Source organism: Buceros rhinoceros, unplaced genomic scaffold, assembly GCF_000710305.1.
Source record: "Buceros rhinoceros silvestris isolate BGI_N320 unplaced genomic scaffold, ASM71030v1 scaffold7561, whole genome shotgun sequence".
In the NCBI taxonomy this organism is placed as follows: Eukaryota; Metazoa; Chordata; class Aves; order Bucerotiformes; family Bucerotidae; genus Buceros; species Buceros rhinoceros.
Genome location: NW_010395898.1, coordinates 46352 through 62169, shown reverse-complemented (window position 1 = coordinate 62169; position 15818 = coordinate 46352). Strand labels below are relative to the sequence as shown.

General features: G+C 37.3%; 1 protein-coding gene across 1 annotated transcript in view; it reads left to right on the top strand.

Annotated features, from left to right (window-relative positions):
- The window catches only part of LOC104501823 (usherin-like), a gene marked incomplete at both ends in the record, with an annotated part of 125941 nt that overhangs the window by 64123 nt on the left and 46000 nt on the right, over positions 1 to 15818 (top strand). Inside the window, 2 exons of the mRNA XM_010145701.1 lie at positions 2716 to 2867; positions 6600 to 6762. Coding sequence (XP_010144003.1) covers positions 2716 to 2867; positions 6600 to 6762 — 315 coding nt within the window. The remainder of the gene's footprint in view (positions 1 to 2715; positions 2868 to 6599; positions 6763 to 15818) is intronic.

Here is a 15818-nt window from a genome sequence, read left to right as displayed (position 1 = left end):
CAGACAAAATCAGGTCTTGATCTGGGCTGTATCTTCCAAGGATACATGGAATTTCTGTGGGAAACATCAGGTAGAGTAAAAACTGATTTATAAAATTATTCGGTGAACTAATCTAGTACATGTTCCTGCAAATCCTTGTGCTTGTGAGAGATGGCTTGTGTTTGTAGTCAGTGAAATTGAGGTAGGTAAAAGTATGTTTGCTTAAGATTTGACCTCTAGATCATACCTTAAGAGTAAAGTGCTTGTAACACTTTAGATTCAAAATCTCTCTTCATCTTTAATGTCTGGAATATAATTGACAGATTAGATGGTCTTACCCAGGGAGGGGAGAGGAGGAAGGAAAAGGGAAGAGTGTGTGGTCTTCTTCAGTTTAAGCTTAGTTTGCTTGTTGGAATTCTTTTAAAAAATGAAACATAAATGTACTGTGGTCTGTAGAGATTTTGTCTTCAGTGAAACTCTGTTTTAGTCTAGCCCCCTAGACTTTATAATTATGAAGAAACTGCATCTTTTCATGGTGACACATGCCACTCTTGAAGCCTCGTAAATCACCAAAATGTGCTATACTCTTCAATTTTTCACGGATGGTAAGACTTTAGGAATATCTAGCAAATCTTGAGAAGTACGTAGACTCTGGGCCAGCTTTGAGCTTTGTCTCAGTATGCTTTGGAAACATCCACCGGTGAGTTAGTAAGACAAAGTTATTTATCCCTGGCCAGAAGGAATTCTTGCCTAATTTAGAAAAAATGGCTTTACATCTCAAAGTCAGACCACTAGCCCCTTTGTTCTGAAATGAAGTTTTTGCCGTTCTTTTCATTCTGTAGTTTAGTCCATCAGTCATATAAGGCAGTACTAAAATCAAGAGATAATGGATCAGCTTATTAGAGATGATTATTCCCTGACAGTACTGGCAGGACTCACAAAAGCTCAGTGTTGACCAGCAAGCTGCTCCTCCGTGTAGATGCTGCACAGGGCTGTGCTTTTAGCAACACTTTAAAAGAATGGTCCAGTTAATACGGAGCTACGCTGGGGATCCCATAGAGGTACCTATGACACCCACATTAATATCAAATGATCTCATTATGATTCGTGCTGTTACTATAAATATCAAAGGAATTAATGATGATTTCTCCGTTACTTTAAAGGGTTTGTGCTCCTGGTGTGGGTACTTAAAGTACTTCAGAGTTGTGGAGTTTGGTGGTTTTTTTCCTGAAAGAAACATCCTTAATGCCAGAGTTCACATTTTTTCCTCTGAGATAAATACCATATTTTAATATATATAATATAGTTTGTTTATGTAGCGTAGGGCAAATACCAAGCTTTAATGCCCTTGCTTTACAGGGAACTAGACGTGGAAACCCAAGGGATTTTTGCTTTAGGAAACCTGTCAAATGTGGTAGGATTGATAGTGTGAGATTTACCAGGACTTCCTCCCACACACACGTCTCTTCTGTCTGACTCAAGTTTAGCCTCTTGATTTTCTAGAAGAGAAAAGAATTGAGGAGTCTGTGAATCGCTTCACCGTACTCAGCTCTGCATTGCCTTAGCATATAAATCTTGTGAGGTATAGCTCTTCAAAGCTCAGCTGAAGCAGTTGTGTATACACTTGCATTTACAAAGCATTTCTCCATTCAGTAGAGGGGAAAATCTCAATTTCCAACAGGATCTTCCTCAATGTGGTTTCAAACAATCCTGTTTTAACAGAAGGAATGATGAGCCAAGATACATTTTTACAATACAAAGATGTTTTCTATAATGGGAAGATCAGAACGCGTCCTCTGAACTGAACTCAGTTCTAATGAATCCTATAGCTTTGCATTTATTGGCTTTCAAATTTCACCCTTAAATACCTTTTTAAAAAGGAAAATATTCAGAAGAAAGATGGAGGAATAGCCCTGGGAAAAAGGATTCCTTTGCAAGCTAAACTTCCAAAGTCTAAGCAAATCTGTAAAATTCAGTCATTAGTTGATTAAATTCAAAACTCTGTGTGTGTGTAGTCTGTACAGGATTCATGCTGTCCTGTCAGGCACCTTTGGAAGAACAGAGGTTTAGATTTCCTTATAAATGAGATAAGCAATCACCGACAATTTTTGAGTTAGTATTAGCCAGTTACACCATCAGTACCATTCTCTCCTCTGTCTGAAAGTCTTGCTAATGTTTGCAAATAGGATTTCTTTCTTTAGTGAGGAATAGTTCACTTCAGGACTTTTTCTACAGCATCCTGAGAAGGAAACAGCAACCCATAATATTTTGTTAGAGAACGGTTTTCCAACCACGCCACCCCTCCACCCAAAATTAATGCAGTATCTGGTTTGTTGGCAAAATGCAGAAAATCTGAGATAATTATCGACAAGAGTGAGTGTCAGTCATGTTTTGTGCGACAAAACTATTTGTTGCCGTTTATTGTAGTTATCGGCCCCGTTGTAATAATTGGCCTGAGTTTCAGTGGTACTGTAGATCACCGTTTCTTAAAGGAGTAATCTTTGGAAAAGCATAACTTTTTTTCAGCAGGTGCAATCCTCTTGTGAGGTTTTCAACAGTTAAAGATGGGAGAGTATGTTTCTTTGAAGTGTTGCATACACAATCCTGCTACAGGGTTACCTGCTAATCGGTAACCTGAAATACTGTTACCACCACCCTAATGTCTGCAGCATTCGTTTTCTTCTAAACCCCGTCGCTCTTTAGATGCTAAGTGAGTGCTATCACATTGTTTTATAGGTATGATTACTAGCTACGGATTGTATATGGATGGTGTCCTCATGCAAAATTCCTCACAGCTAAGCTGTTATGCTTCTGGACTTGCTCCTTGGAGTCTGCATTCCTTCAGAGTCCAGGCATGTACCGCAAAAGGTTGTGCTTTGGGTCCGTTGGTAAGTACCTTAATTTGCATTCTGGGAGTGTAATAAATGTCAGATGACAGTGAATATCAGAGTAAATGGTGATTATTCACTCTGGTCAGTCCTAACCCATCTGGCAAAACGTGACATTTAAGAAAAAATCCTGTTTAAGAGCTGCTGAAGATTTGATAGGTCATTGTTAGGCACCATTCCAAAGCAGAACATAGATACAGTGAAGAAAGGCAGAATTGGAGGCTGAAATACACATTATTGAAATTAAGCAGAGTTAATATGTTTGAAAGGTGCAGATCTGCGTTAGCCAGATTTGTAGGGATGTATATAAAGAAAGAGTTACGTTTGAATGCAAGTACGGGATCAAGATATTATGCTGGACCTGTTTTAACAGTCTTGTACAACACCTCATTTTTTAAGGAATATTAAATGTGGCATATGAAAAACAAGCCTTCCAAGGCTTTTTTATTTCGTTAAAGGTTTTTAAATGTATAGCTGAACTGATGAATCCAGATAGAATATTTGTTTAATTCATCTTTATGTGTTCACTTTTAATTTTGGTAACAAGAAAAGGAAGCAAAAAGGGGAAAAAAGGAATATTTGGGAGTTTTTCATGTTGTTCTGTTGAATTTTGGTAACAAGAAAAGGAAGCAAAAAGGGAAAAAAAGGAATATTTGCGAGTTTTTCATGTTTTTCTGTTGCTTTTTCCATCATAATCTATAATATCACTGTATTGTGCTCTGGAAAGACCTTCCAGGTTGTTTGGGTTTTGTTTTGTTTTTTTTTATGATATAATTTGATAGTCACATTTCCAATATTCTTTCCAAGATTTCTTTCTTTCAAATGCTGGTAGCATTGTCTACCTGTAGAAGGCGATGAGTCTTTATAACCATTAAACATTTCATAGCCTGCTCTACTTTGGAGGATATTTACTCTTAAAAGCTTGAATGGCTTTTTGCCAGTTTTTCTTGTAGATTTTTTACAGCCTCACCTGTTTCAGCTCGAACCAGGGCAACCCCAAAAGCAAAGCTTGTTTTAAGGTATTCGATGTGCAACAACCTAATGCATTGTGTTACTAGTGATGTTTAAGACAAGTTGTTAGCAGACTTTGCATGCAGTTGAATTATGTATGTTTTCAGTACTACTGTCCTATCAAATGGGCATCAAAAAGGGCAGAACAGCAGTATTTAGGGTTTTTAAAGTATTTTAAATACCTTTTTTCGCATCTACACTGTACTGCAGACTCGTAACTTGACTTTTGAAACAATTCAAAGTAAGGGTTGCTGTAGCAGATACTCATCTGCATCCCATGATCAGTAGGCAAACTGTTTTCCAAAGCCAGTGATCCATCTCTAATCACAGGAATTGAAGTACAACGTCTTTATTTAGGCTCGCCTAAGTGCTGCCAGGAAGTTAAAGCATTGCATCTTCATTTTAGTTTTGGGGAGATTTTTATAGCAATTACAAAATAAATGCAACACTTAAAAAGAAAAAAAGGATAAGTAAACCCAAATGGTTTGCCTCTGGCCTAAACAGTATGTGAAACATCTCCCAGCAGTAAACTGACACGCTCCCAGCTATTTTCGTCGCTGATCTTGTGCTTAATATGCCCTAATCGATGAACAAGCGCTATGTGACTATCCTAACTATGGGATTTCTCCAGTTTATGTTTCTAAAGGTGGCTTTGAAAATCTTCATCAGTTATGAGAGCATTAGCAGTTACTGTGTTTTAATAACTTTTTTATTTGTGTTAGATAGTTTTTGTTTCGTTCATTTTTCAGTGACTGTGATTTATTTTCAAGTGAGATGCAAATTGGTAACATGTAAATTAAGAAATGCTAAATTTTAATCTCTTTCTTCTAAAGCCAAGATACTGCTTTTGTGTCTGTTCTAATTGATTTGTGTTGGTTAAAAAGGAATAAAAATACAGATTACCAAGAAATAATGTAACCTCCAATGGATTCTTCAGAGGAATCCAGGAGATCTGAAATTCTGCTGGTTTTGAAATGTGTTAGCCCTTGCAGATATCTTGTAAATAAATGAAAATTATCAACATGGAATATTTGTCATCTCAACCTACTGCTAATAACTTAAATGTCAGGTTTTTATCTTATGTTTATGCTAGTACTTTTTTTTTAATCTTAGATGGATGACAATGTTTTTCAAGTGTTATTATTCCAATCCTGTGATTTAATGTTACATATATGATAGCAGAGTAGTTTTTATTGTTGTAAATAAGCACATCTGAAAATATCACAGAATTGTATGTAATGTTTAGAAAAATAAGTATATAGAGAATGTACGTCTTTTACACAAAATACTGTTTTCAAAATACACTGCAGAGCTGTAGCTGTAGAGGATACTACAGGTACTGATTCTAAACAGCTTTTCAATAATTTTTATACTGAAAAGAACAGCAGGCCATAAAGAAAAAACTAGAGACAATACAGCTGTTGCACCTGTTTAAGATGTGGTGCAAATTGCCACAAACACGCGGTTTTATGCATATTTTAATCCTCTTCAGTAGAAAAAGATATTAATTTCTCCATCTTCCTGATGTGGTGAGATCAGAGTACCTGCACTTAGCAGCACAACTTTACAGGAAGTGATTTTAGTTGAGAAAGCACAGTTTGGTCAAATTCTTCAGTAAGGATGTTTTTGCCTGAAATATCCAAATAATCAATGTGGCACTGATCCAATAAATCCATGAAGCCTTTGTTTATCTGTTAGCATGTACTTTATCCTGTTGACTTTACTGCAGCTGCACACCGATTTTAAATATAATACAGCGTGTGAATATAGAAGCACATGAAGAGATACTGATGCACATCAAAGATACAGCCCGACACTTGTACACAGAAAGCTTTCTGAATTTTACATGCTAAAAAGTAAAGAATTCATAAATAAAATATGATTGGTTATTTCGATGATGGAGCAGGTGTGGCAGATTCAAAATAGCATTTATTTTCCCTCCCATTAACTTGCAGCTGAAAGGCTCTTAGAAAGGTGTGAAACCATCATATACCTCAGAAAAACACCAAATAAATAATGTATGAGGAACAAACCTGTTGCCATAAATAACATAATGGCACATGATTTTGTCCGAAGCACTGCGTGTTTACTACAGGTTGTGAAATTTAAGTACTAAATTTCTATAATACTGAATGAGTATTTATTTATTTATATTTTTAAAATCTTTCATATTGATTACATTTTCCAGCTCTTTTATCATATTTTGTTTTCTCTTAAAAATCTACTTTTTATTGGAACCTAAATTTCTTAGATGAAATTAGAAGTTAGTACAGGTGCAAACAATATTTGGCAAAGGGTATTTTTTCTCTGTCAAATATCTCTAGTAATTTCCTACAGCACACATGTTCCTCATAGTTGTCTTTCGAACTGCAGAAACTAAAAAATCGGTGGTCTTCTGTTGCTGTTGCCTCCACTAATGCTATGCTGAGATCATTCATCCACACGAGATGCGACGGTGTTTTCGAGAAATGAATCTTTCATTCTTTTCCAGTATTGATTTCCTGTTCCTTACAGGGGTCTCTGTATAAAGTATGTTAGTTGCTGGACAGCTTCAAACAAATGTAGATGAAAGGAAAGTAAAATGCTAAAAAATTAGGACGCCTGCAGTGTTAGTTACATTTTTTTCTAAATAAATAACTTCTCTTGAAATCTTGCATTTCTCATTCCTCCTCTGTTTGTAAACTATAGCAACAAACCTCGATCTCATGGTTGAACTTACAGGTAGAAGCTCGGACCATGGAGGCTTCCCCTGAGGGAACAGTTGATGTATTTGCTACTGTTGGCGGGTCCAGAGAAGTTCAATTAAAATGGCTTGCCCCGAATAAACCTAATGGAAAACTGAACTACACAGTCCTTGTCACTGGTCTCTTCTATGCTGATCAAGGTATTCTTTTTTTCCCTTTATAAGAAGTCTAATGGTAGTGTTGATAGTCCGTTTCAATTTTTTTAAAAAAGATTCCTTTGGCACTAGATTTTTCTGCCTTTTTTGACACGCCATTGATTATTTTAGAATTATCAATTTTATTCTTTAAGAACTGCTGCTTTGATTTATGGTGGGGTTTTTTTTTACATCTGAACAAACACATAAATTGGCAAATGAAGATAAGCCCTGTGCACTCATTTACTCTCTAGATATACACATGGAGTCTTATCTCACAACCTTCACTCAGATAAGGAAGCCATACTCAGAAAATTTCGGTTGGTTTGCTTATGTAAGTGGGAGCCATTCGTGAGACTGGTTCATAACCTGGGTGATCGTGGGTATATTTGAAATTTATATAAGCTGCCGTAAAGATGTAAGGCTTACAAACAGCCAGCTAGCTCTGAAAGTGTGCAATGAAATCAGACACTTACTCCTAAAAAGAAGAAAGGGAAAGAAAAAGCGACTCTTGTTTTAACGAAGAGACCCACCATACAATATAAAAACCTGAAAAGTATCGGTTATCTGTTAAACCTCATTGTATCGTGGGCTGGTTTTGTTTCCACTGGTTTACGTTGTGGGTTGGCTTTGTGCTTTCTTTTTTCTTGTGCCTTTTAGACCTAAACACGGCAGCAGGGTCTTGGTAAGGATGCTGCTAAATCAGAGCAGGTTGAGTTAGACGGTGATGTTACTGCCCTTGCGTAAAAGACTGTGTAAGGCCTTAAGAATGTAAATGGATGGTTTTTTCAAAGGAATCACACAGAAAGCATATTTTTCAGTTGAACATAAAACACTGTGTCCTCTAATCATTATTAAAATGTAAAATACTTGGGCAGTGAATAAAAGTGAATGTTCTCAAAATGCGTGTGAGTATTTAATATGTCAATTTGAGCTATTAAGCGTACTCTAAGGTATAATAAATAACAAAATATTGTACACAAATAATCTTTATGGATTACACCTAGCAATGTTGTCATTAATTTTTAGTGCACTTTAAATAGCATGATTGACATCAGGCAACTGTAAAAATGTTTTCTTACAATACAAAATTGTGGTTGAAAATAATGTTTGGATGACATTTAATCCTTCTACGGACTGCACGCAAATTTAATCGGTCTTGTGAACGCAGTAAGAGATAGAGAACTGAATCACTGATGGCTTCGTAACTTGCCTTTTTCTACTTAGAATGAGAACGGTTTGTTGTTTCCAGTATCGGTGGTAAAGAGAACGTGCACGCTGTAATTGCTGTCCTCTCCGAAGCAGTGTGTAAATGAACTTGTTTGTGTGCCGTTTGGAGGGACACATCCATTGAAGAGTGTTAACCTGCGGTAGGCAGTCTCAGCTGACCCCTCACAAAGGCTGTTGTGTCCCTTTTTTATGCAATGAAGGCTTTGATGTATTCTGCCGTGAAGCACTTGTAAGATTATGAGGAGAAGGAGTGATGATCAATTTGAAAAAAAGGAGCCACATTTTGGCTGGACCGGTGACAGCAGAGCCATTTCCGCCAAGGCAGCAGGGTGAATAATGCAAAAGCCATATTCCCCCTGTGTTTAATCTTGCATTGTTTTTGCAGAGAAAATTTCTGCTTGCTTTCGAAGTCATGTCATCCTCAGTTGTCATCCCGTCTCTCAAACCATCAAAACGGTATTAAATGTTGCAAAGCTGTGCGGCTAGAGAACTTTCAAAAGTCAGAACCCATTTGCAGAGCAGCCCTTGTAGAAAATGTATTCTGTTCTCGGCAGAATTTTCCTTCAGTTCTTTCCACTGAGAAGTTTACTGATTTCTCCCAGTGGAATCTGCTGGAATTTATCGGTTCATGGTTGGCAGTCACAGATTAAGGTAAATGTCGATCCGTAATGACCCTCTACATGTTAGTATTGCAGTAAAGCTGGGCTTTTATGTCAAAGATATCGGAGAGGGAGCTATTACACATGACAGGGGTGATCAAGGGACTCCAGACCAAGGCAAGCATTATTAAATATTGACTAGTTCTGTGATTTATGTAGAGCTGGAGGAAAAAAGTGACTTTTTAACCATTATATATTCTTCAGCAACGAAAACCAGCCATTTATCTCCTGCTGGTAATAAAGAACAGAGTGCCTGCATATTTTAGTGGAGGGAAAACCTGGCCTTATAAATGAGATGGACTCTTTCATGATAACATTTCAGTTTGCTAATTGCCAAAAGCAAAACAGGCAAATTGGAAGCAATTATAAGACTTGACTTAAAGTGCCTGCTATGTTAGTTCAACTCAAGAGAGCCGGGTGGTGGTGAAAGAATCACTGGGGAATGGAACCCAGAAAATTTCATTACGTTTGTTCACTGTTGCTGAAACTTTGCTTTGCAATGCTAAATAAATAGTGTTTCCCCCCAGAAGTCAGAGCACTGGCAATTGACATTTATGCTGGCTGTTTTGGGGGTATGCAGGGAGGAAATTAAGCATTAATTCATCAAACTTATATAAGACATCATCTGTTCACTATATTTACACAAAGCTTATTGAATTGTCTGATGGCTAATTGGTATTTTCTTGACATAATGAACAACTGTATTTCATCCTTTGCTGCAGCGTCTGTTAAAGAGGCAGGGATTAAAATGTGAGAATTGAAGCTGGAATTCACCTAGAAGGGCTGCGTATAAACACCAAAATAGTTGCAGCCGTTGCTCGAATTGGTGGCCCACTCGGCAGCGCGTTAAGCTGTCAGTTCAGGGAGCTTGGGACACAGATCTTAGATCTCAGATCTGAAAGGTCACCTAAGTGAATAGGTTTTGACGACTGTTGCCTAACAAGGGTTTGTTGCAGTGAGCACACTGATACCTTGTAGTTTTTGTGTGTATGATTCTCAATTGAAAAAAATCTTTATTTGAATTCATTATTATTATTAATAAAACCTCAAGCTGCTGGTAGGAATATGAGTCTTTGATAGACAAACATATAATTTCCCAAACAGCGCAGTCCCCTTCCCTTATTAAGGAGTTTAACTGTGTTTCGTTGCAAAGCACTTCTAAGATTACTAGATGTCAGAATAACGTCTGTTTTATAAAGGAGGGGGAGATTTTGCTTGACTGTCTGTCCGGGTCATTCCAGCCACAGCCTGTTTTTATTTGAAAGTAGGGATACTCAATTACCTAACGCCAAGAGCTACTTTGGAAAAGCTCGTCAGATATATAGGTTATTATGAATAAAAAATCACAGGTTTTGGCAATGCTTCAATAATAACTTAGTATTTATTTACTTTAGTTTGATATCTGTTTCTAAATGAAGTAGAACTAGAGAGAGTTGAAGCTAAAGAAACCTGAATAAATATTTAAGCATGTCAGGGCATATTGCAGAGGCATCTGTAATTTGGTAATGTGGGGGTTATTGTGTTTGATCAAAGATTTGGATTCATTATATCACTGTCTTTTTCAGCTGTACTTAACTACACGGGACCTGGAGGGTCTATGTTCAAACCTCACATATATCCATGGCATTTTCTTTTATTTTTTCTTTTATGTAAGAGATGTTACGCCTCTGAGGGATGGACTCATGAGATACTTTCTGAAGCACAGAAATCCTTCTCCCTAAGTATAGCCCCTGGACAGGGCAAAGGATACCACTACGGGAGCACAGTTTTTTCTGATGCATGTTGTATTTCTGTATTTTTACACCACCATCCCTAACGTATATTGCAAAACTCTGTTGATGTGCTGTTATCTTATCAGTGCCCTACTATAGCATATGGTACGTCGAGATAGCAGGTTGATGACATGGCAAGTGTTTAAATAATGTGTAACTTAATGCTTTCTCTGTCATGAGCTTGTTATTCCAACACTTCAGAGACACCAGCTGATCTCATGCTGAATATTCTGTAGATGTCCCCAGCCTTGGCTCCTTTTTGTCCTGTTCCAAATTTCACATATGCGTGTCTCTGTCTTAGTATTTTACATACAGTTTTTCCACCAAAGGGACCTGCCACTCATTGTACTTGTTTAAGATACCTCATAAGTTTCCATCCTGCTGTTTTTACAAATAAGCAGAACTCGTAGGAATTATACTGAGCAGCCTGGGAGCTTATTGGTTATTTCCTTACTATAATAAGTTGTATTTCATTCTAGACTGTTTTCTGATGGGGCCAGATCATCTTAAATAATCTGGAAAATATTTAAAGTTGCTGTGGTCTTTTTTTGGAGGTGTGAAATATTTATCCTCTTACAGTAAAAACAACAATACAGCAGTAAAGACTACACTGCAACACATAAAAGCCAGACAGAATGTTCTAATTGTCCAGACTTCTTTAAATTCCTGACTTTTGAATCCACTATAAATGTTTCATATTGCATGTCCTGCCTTTTTTTGTTGCTGTTTAGTTCTGATACTGCCCATGATAAATATTTTTGGATTTTTAGATCCTGGCATGGCAGAGTCTTAGTAAATAGTATGTGCCTGGTCAACATTTATGAATAGCCAAATTAAAAGAGACAGAAATACTATCATAAACTGATTGAAAAGGTCACTCTGGAGTTGCAAGTGGAAATGTAGATCAGCAGGGGATAGTTTGGATTTTTTTGCCTGATATTTGATGATGGATTTTGCCATGTTTTCACCCTGCTTTAACAATGTGTGTGAGAGAAATATCTGTATCAGTTTGCTTTTGTTTTCTAATTCAACTTCCTCTTTCAAATCTTTCTTTTCGAAAGAACTTGTTAGAATAACAGAAAGGAGCTTTGCTGAGTCTGTTTCACCGTTCTCATCTATACAGGTTTGTTTTCCAGAGCAGTGCTTGTTCCCAGCAAACAGCATATGATGATCAAATAGGATTTTACGAATTGAGGGCTCTGTCCCAATCCTGCAGTGCTGAGGCATTTTCCTGCAGACAAGTTGTTTTGCCTCGAGTCGTTTATGTCCTGGTGCCTCCTTGGAAGAAGCCTTAAAGAGGAATTTGGTTTGCAATTGGTTAGTCCAAGGCATAAAATACTATATTACAAGATCACAAGCAGCTTTTCTCTCTTCAAGAGGAGTTAAAAGTCCTCGTTATCTGATACACTTCCAATTCTCAGAGGACTTGAGGGGGAAAGAAAGGTGACAGAGTCAGGCTTATTTCCCTCAAGTAGTTTCCTCATTCAGCCCTATTTACCCTCAGGGTGGTTTAGATTAAGTACAGGGTCATTTTTAATTGCATCTGGATATCTGAAATTAAGTTCTGGGATAGGAGGGATTCTGTACTGGAGGTATTACCTCTTTTCCAGAGGAGAGAATTGGAGGAAATTCTTATCTTCCTACCTGTGTCAGATGACAGCATTAGCACAAAATGAATCCAAATCCGTAGTCCCCTGGATGTTGTGATGCATTTGAATGCAAGTTTGACATAGAGAGAATCCTTAATTAACTATCTGTCCTTAGGGAGTTTCACAACACGAAGTTGCAGGGTTATACTCAGAACTCTTTGTTGCTCATGAATGTAGAAATCAATGTACATTATTTTCAGCTTTTGGTTTGGTTTTTTACTTTCTGTAACTTCTGTTGTTGACACATCATCCGAGGTTCTTATTTTTCAGCTCTGTAGTTCATCTGGTACTTTTGTAAAGGGAAAATTATTCATCTGATAACTCTGCTTAGACAGAGATACTGTGCCAGAAAGCTTCCTTGCAGCCTATGCATTCTCGAGGCAAACTGGAGAATTTCGACGGCAGAATATAGTGTTTTCTGGTAAAAAGAAGCTACATCTATAAACAAGTTGACTTTTTGCGTATATACATTAGAGTTTTTTAACCTAATCTTTTAATACTCACTAAATATATATGTAAAGGAAACACAGACCATCTATGAGTTTAGCTTCTCTTAGAAGGTTCCTCTTACAATCTTGATTGCTCAAGGTGCTTTCAGAACACTATTCAATCAGAACTCAAATAGGGAGTGTTTAGAAGTGAGGAGAGGAATGCTGAGGCCTCTTAAAGTTTCTAGCCTGTTTTGAGAATGGAGAATGAAAATCCTGTGGGATGTTATCTTCAAAGATCCAGAAGAAAATAAGTGTTTAACATTTAGATCTGACAATTTAAAAAGGACAGAATTTCTGAGAATTAAACATGTTTCAGAAATTACTAAAAAAATTCTAACTCATTAGCCCAATTTTCATAGTGAATTTTAGATGTGGTTGTTGCATAATTACCTGAAAATACAAATATCTAAGTATAGATTTGCATTTACAGTTGCTACAGATAGGCATGCCACAGCTGACAATAGATACAAGTTCTTATGTGCTTTAATATTTGTGAGAAAAATCCTTTTACAAAAATGGCAGTAGGAGATTTTTCAAATTTCATCCCCTTCCTCCCTCATTTTACCCATCCACCTCCTTAGTTTTAGCTACAGACCTCACTAATAAAATTCACTAAAGATGTTTGATGGGGAAAAAAAAGAGATGGGTGATCTATTTTCAAATAGTCATGTTTAATCTGTTCACTAGAGCAGGACTTCGGGGTATTTTGGCACTGAGTAATGTGCCAGTTAAAGTTTGATTTGCATGGCTAGAAAACTCATAGTTTTGCGTGCACTTTGGGATGATTATTGGATAATGTTTAGTCAAGCTTCAGTACATTTTGAACAGCTTCACAATACACCATCTACTAGCATGGTTTCCTTCAGCACCAGATACACTTTGCTTTTCTATTCCTTGGTGTTGATGTCTTAGAGGAAAGCAAAATAAAACAGTCTTTCTAATTTCAACATCGGACTATCTCTTTGGTGAGGATTCTAGCACTGGACTGCAGATAGTATTTTAATTGATCTTCTGCACCTCTCTATTCACGTGGTTATGTTTTTGTCACATGTACACTGGCCTGTTTTTATATTGTACTGCCTAATTTCTTGGTTTGCATGAGATAAAGCAGATACGTGAGGCTGAACCCCCTTTCTGTGAGGAATGTATTATCAGTTCTTAGCAGGCTGAAATTCCTAGTGACTGCCAATAGCAGGATGGTCTCTGAGGGCATTACTGCTCCCTTGTAATAGTCCAGGGAATAATAGCAATCTCCTGGACATAGCTTCTGCTAAACACTATTGAGTAAAAGGGAATTTGCCAATCAGTTCTCCTATGAAAACAGTCTTTTAGTTAATGAATGTCTTCCAGAGTTTTTAACCCACGTGAAGGCTAAGGAGGCTACCGTGACAGTGTTTAGGTATCTGTGGTAAATCCTAAATGCAAAAAAACCTCCAAGCCAACGTATGACACTGGAAACAAAATGAGTAGTGTCAGCAATGTAAATACAGGATGCAAACAAAATACCTATAATCTGACTAGAGCCTTCCACGGAGGAAGTGATTGCCTTTGGATACTTGGATGTGTTGGTTTCAAACCAATACGCTTCTCTTTAGAGACTAATGCAAAACCCATCTGTTTTTGCAGGTAGAGAAAGCATGATGAAAACTGGGGGTTTGTAAGCTCCGATGAAATTTTTGTTTGAACTGTAGAAGGGATCAAATCAGAAGTCACTTTCTAGTGCTATACCGGAAAGATCAAGATACTATGATAGTCATCCTTTTACAGGGATGATTGTGTGCACTTGATATGGCTGTTTATGTTACTCTACATGTTTTTGTGCTGTGTAGGCTAGAGGCAGCTTCTCTGTAGGTACAACAAACACTCACCTGAGTGATTCTGTGGTTTCTTCAATCTACCAGTGCATCATTTATGACGCCTTATGTAAGGTGACTGGAAAAGCCTAAAGAATGTCTTATGTCAAGTAAAAATCCTACATCAAGTTTAGAGCTGCATTCCTTCCAAAGTATTACAACTAAGTGTAATGGCATTTGACAGTATTGACATTTTTTATATGACTTCTTTTGGCTAACTCAGCGTTCTGAAAAAATAAATAGTGTTCTCTCTTTGTGATTGAAAGGGTTAAATAGTACCAATTCATTACCACTCACAAAAGGATTTATTTTGTTCTCATAAATCAGTTTTATTCCACATTTTTATTATTCCCTTGGGTCAGCCGCTCCAATTGAAATCAATACAAGTGCAAGTGACACAATCAATCTAGATATTTGATTATGGATTTGAGACTCCCAGTTCTGCTCTGTGTGTTTAGCTAGTCTCCTTCTGATAGTGTCCCTGGAGAATGGAAAACTCTTATTGGCATCCATGAATTATGGGCATAGATTCAGAAACCAGGTATGGTGATAATCTCCATTTAGTACTGCTGCAGCTAGAGAAAGATTGTTCTAACCACAGAAAAACAAACTTGAAGTGCTAACTCTTTCAGAATTTTTTTTAGTGTGAAAAATCTCTGATGAAATAGACTTTATAAAGTCTTACCACTTGTCTGTAAAAACCCTCAAACAAAATGGATGAAATCAATAATTATATGCTCTATCATCAGTTTAACGTCACGAGTGGAGCAAATCTTTTTGCTGTTTGATGCCTTCTGGTCATTTATAGACAATGTGATGTGATGCTGCTTGGGGTGCTAAACTGTACTGTGACTCTTTCTCCTGTTCTTGTTGGGATAAGAGTACCTGGACACTGGAAGCCTGTGTGGAATCCATATAAGTTGGTTCTACTCATAGAATGCTTTCTGGAGTTGGGTGGCCTCACCCTGTCTTACGATTTCTTTAGATTATGGACTGTGTTCTTACAATGCCCAGGACTGATGTCCCTTGGTGCTGTTGCAGCAAAGTGAGATACGATACAGATAAATACACTTGCAGCAGAGAATTAACACTACACTGAATACGCTCCTTTAACTGGAAGGTCTAAATCAGACTGACTCAGTTGCGAGACTCATTGGACGTTTCAATGTTTATGGAAGAGTAGTGAGAAACCTAAAGCAGTAATTCAAATTTAAAAAGTGGTGTTGTAACGGTTTCATCTAAAATTACAGTTTTTAAGTTGAAAGCCTCATGGCGCTGAACTGGAAGCTCAAAAGGGTAATGAGACCACACGCCAAACATTCTTCTCTGCCTGCCATAATCTCAGCTGCAGTCATTAACTATCCATGGAGTCTGTCCTAACTTCCTTACAACACACACCCCCCAAACC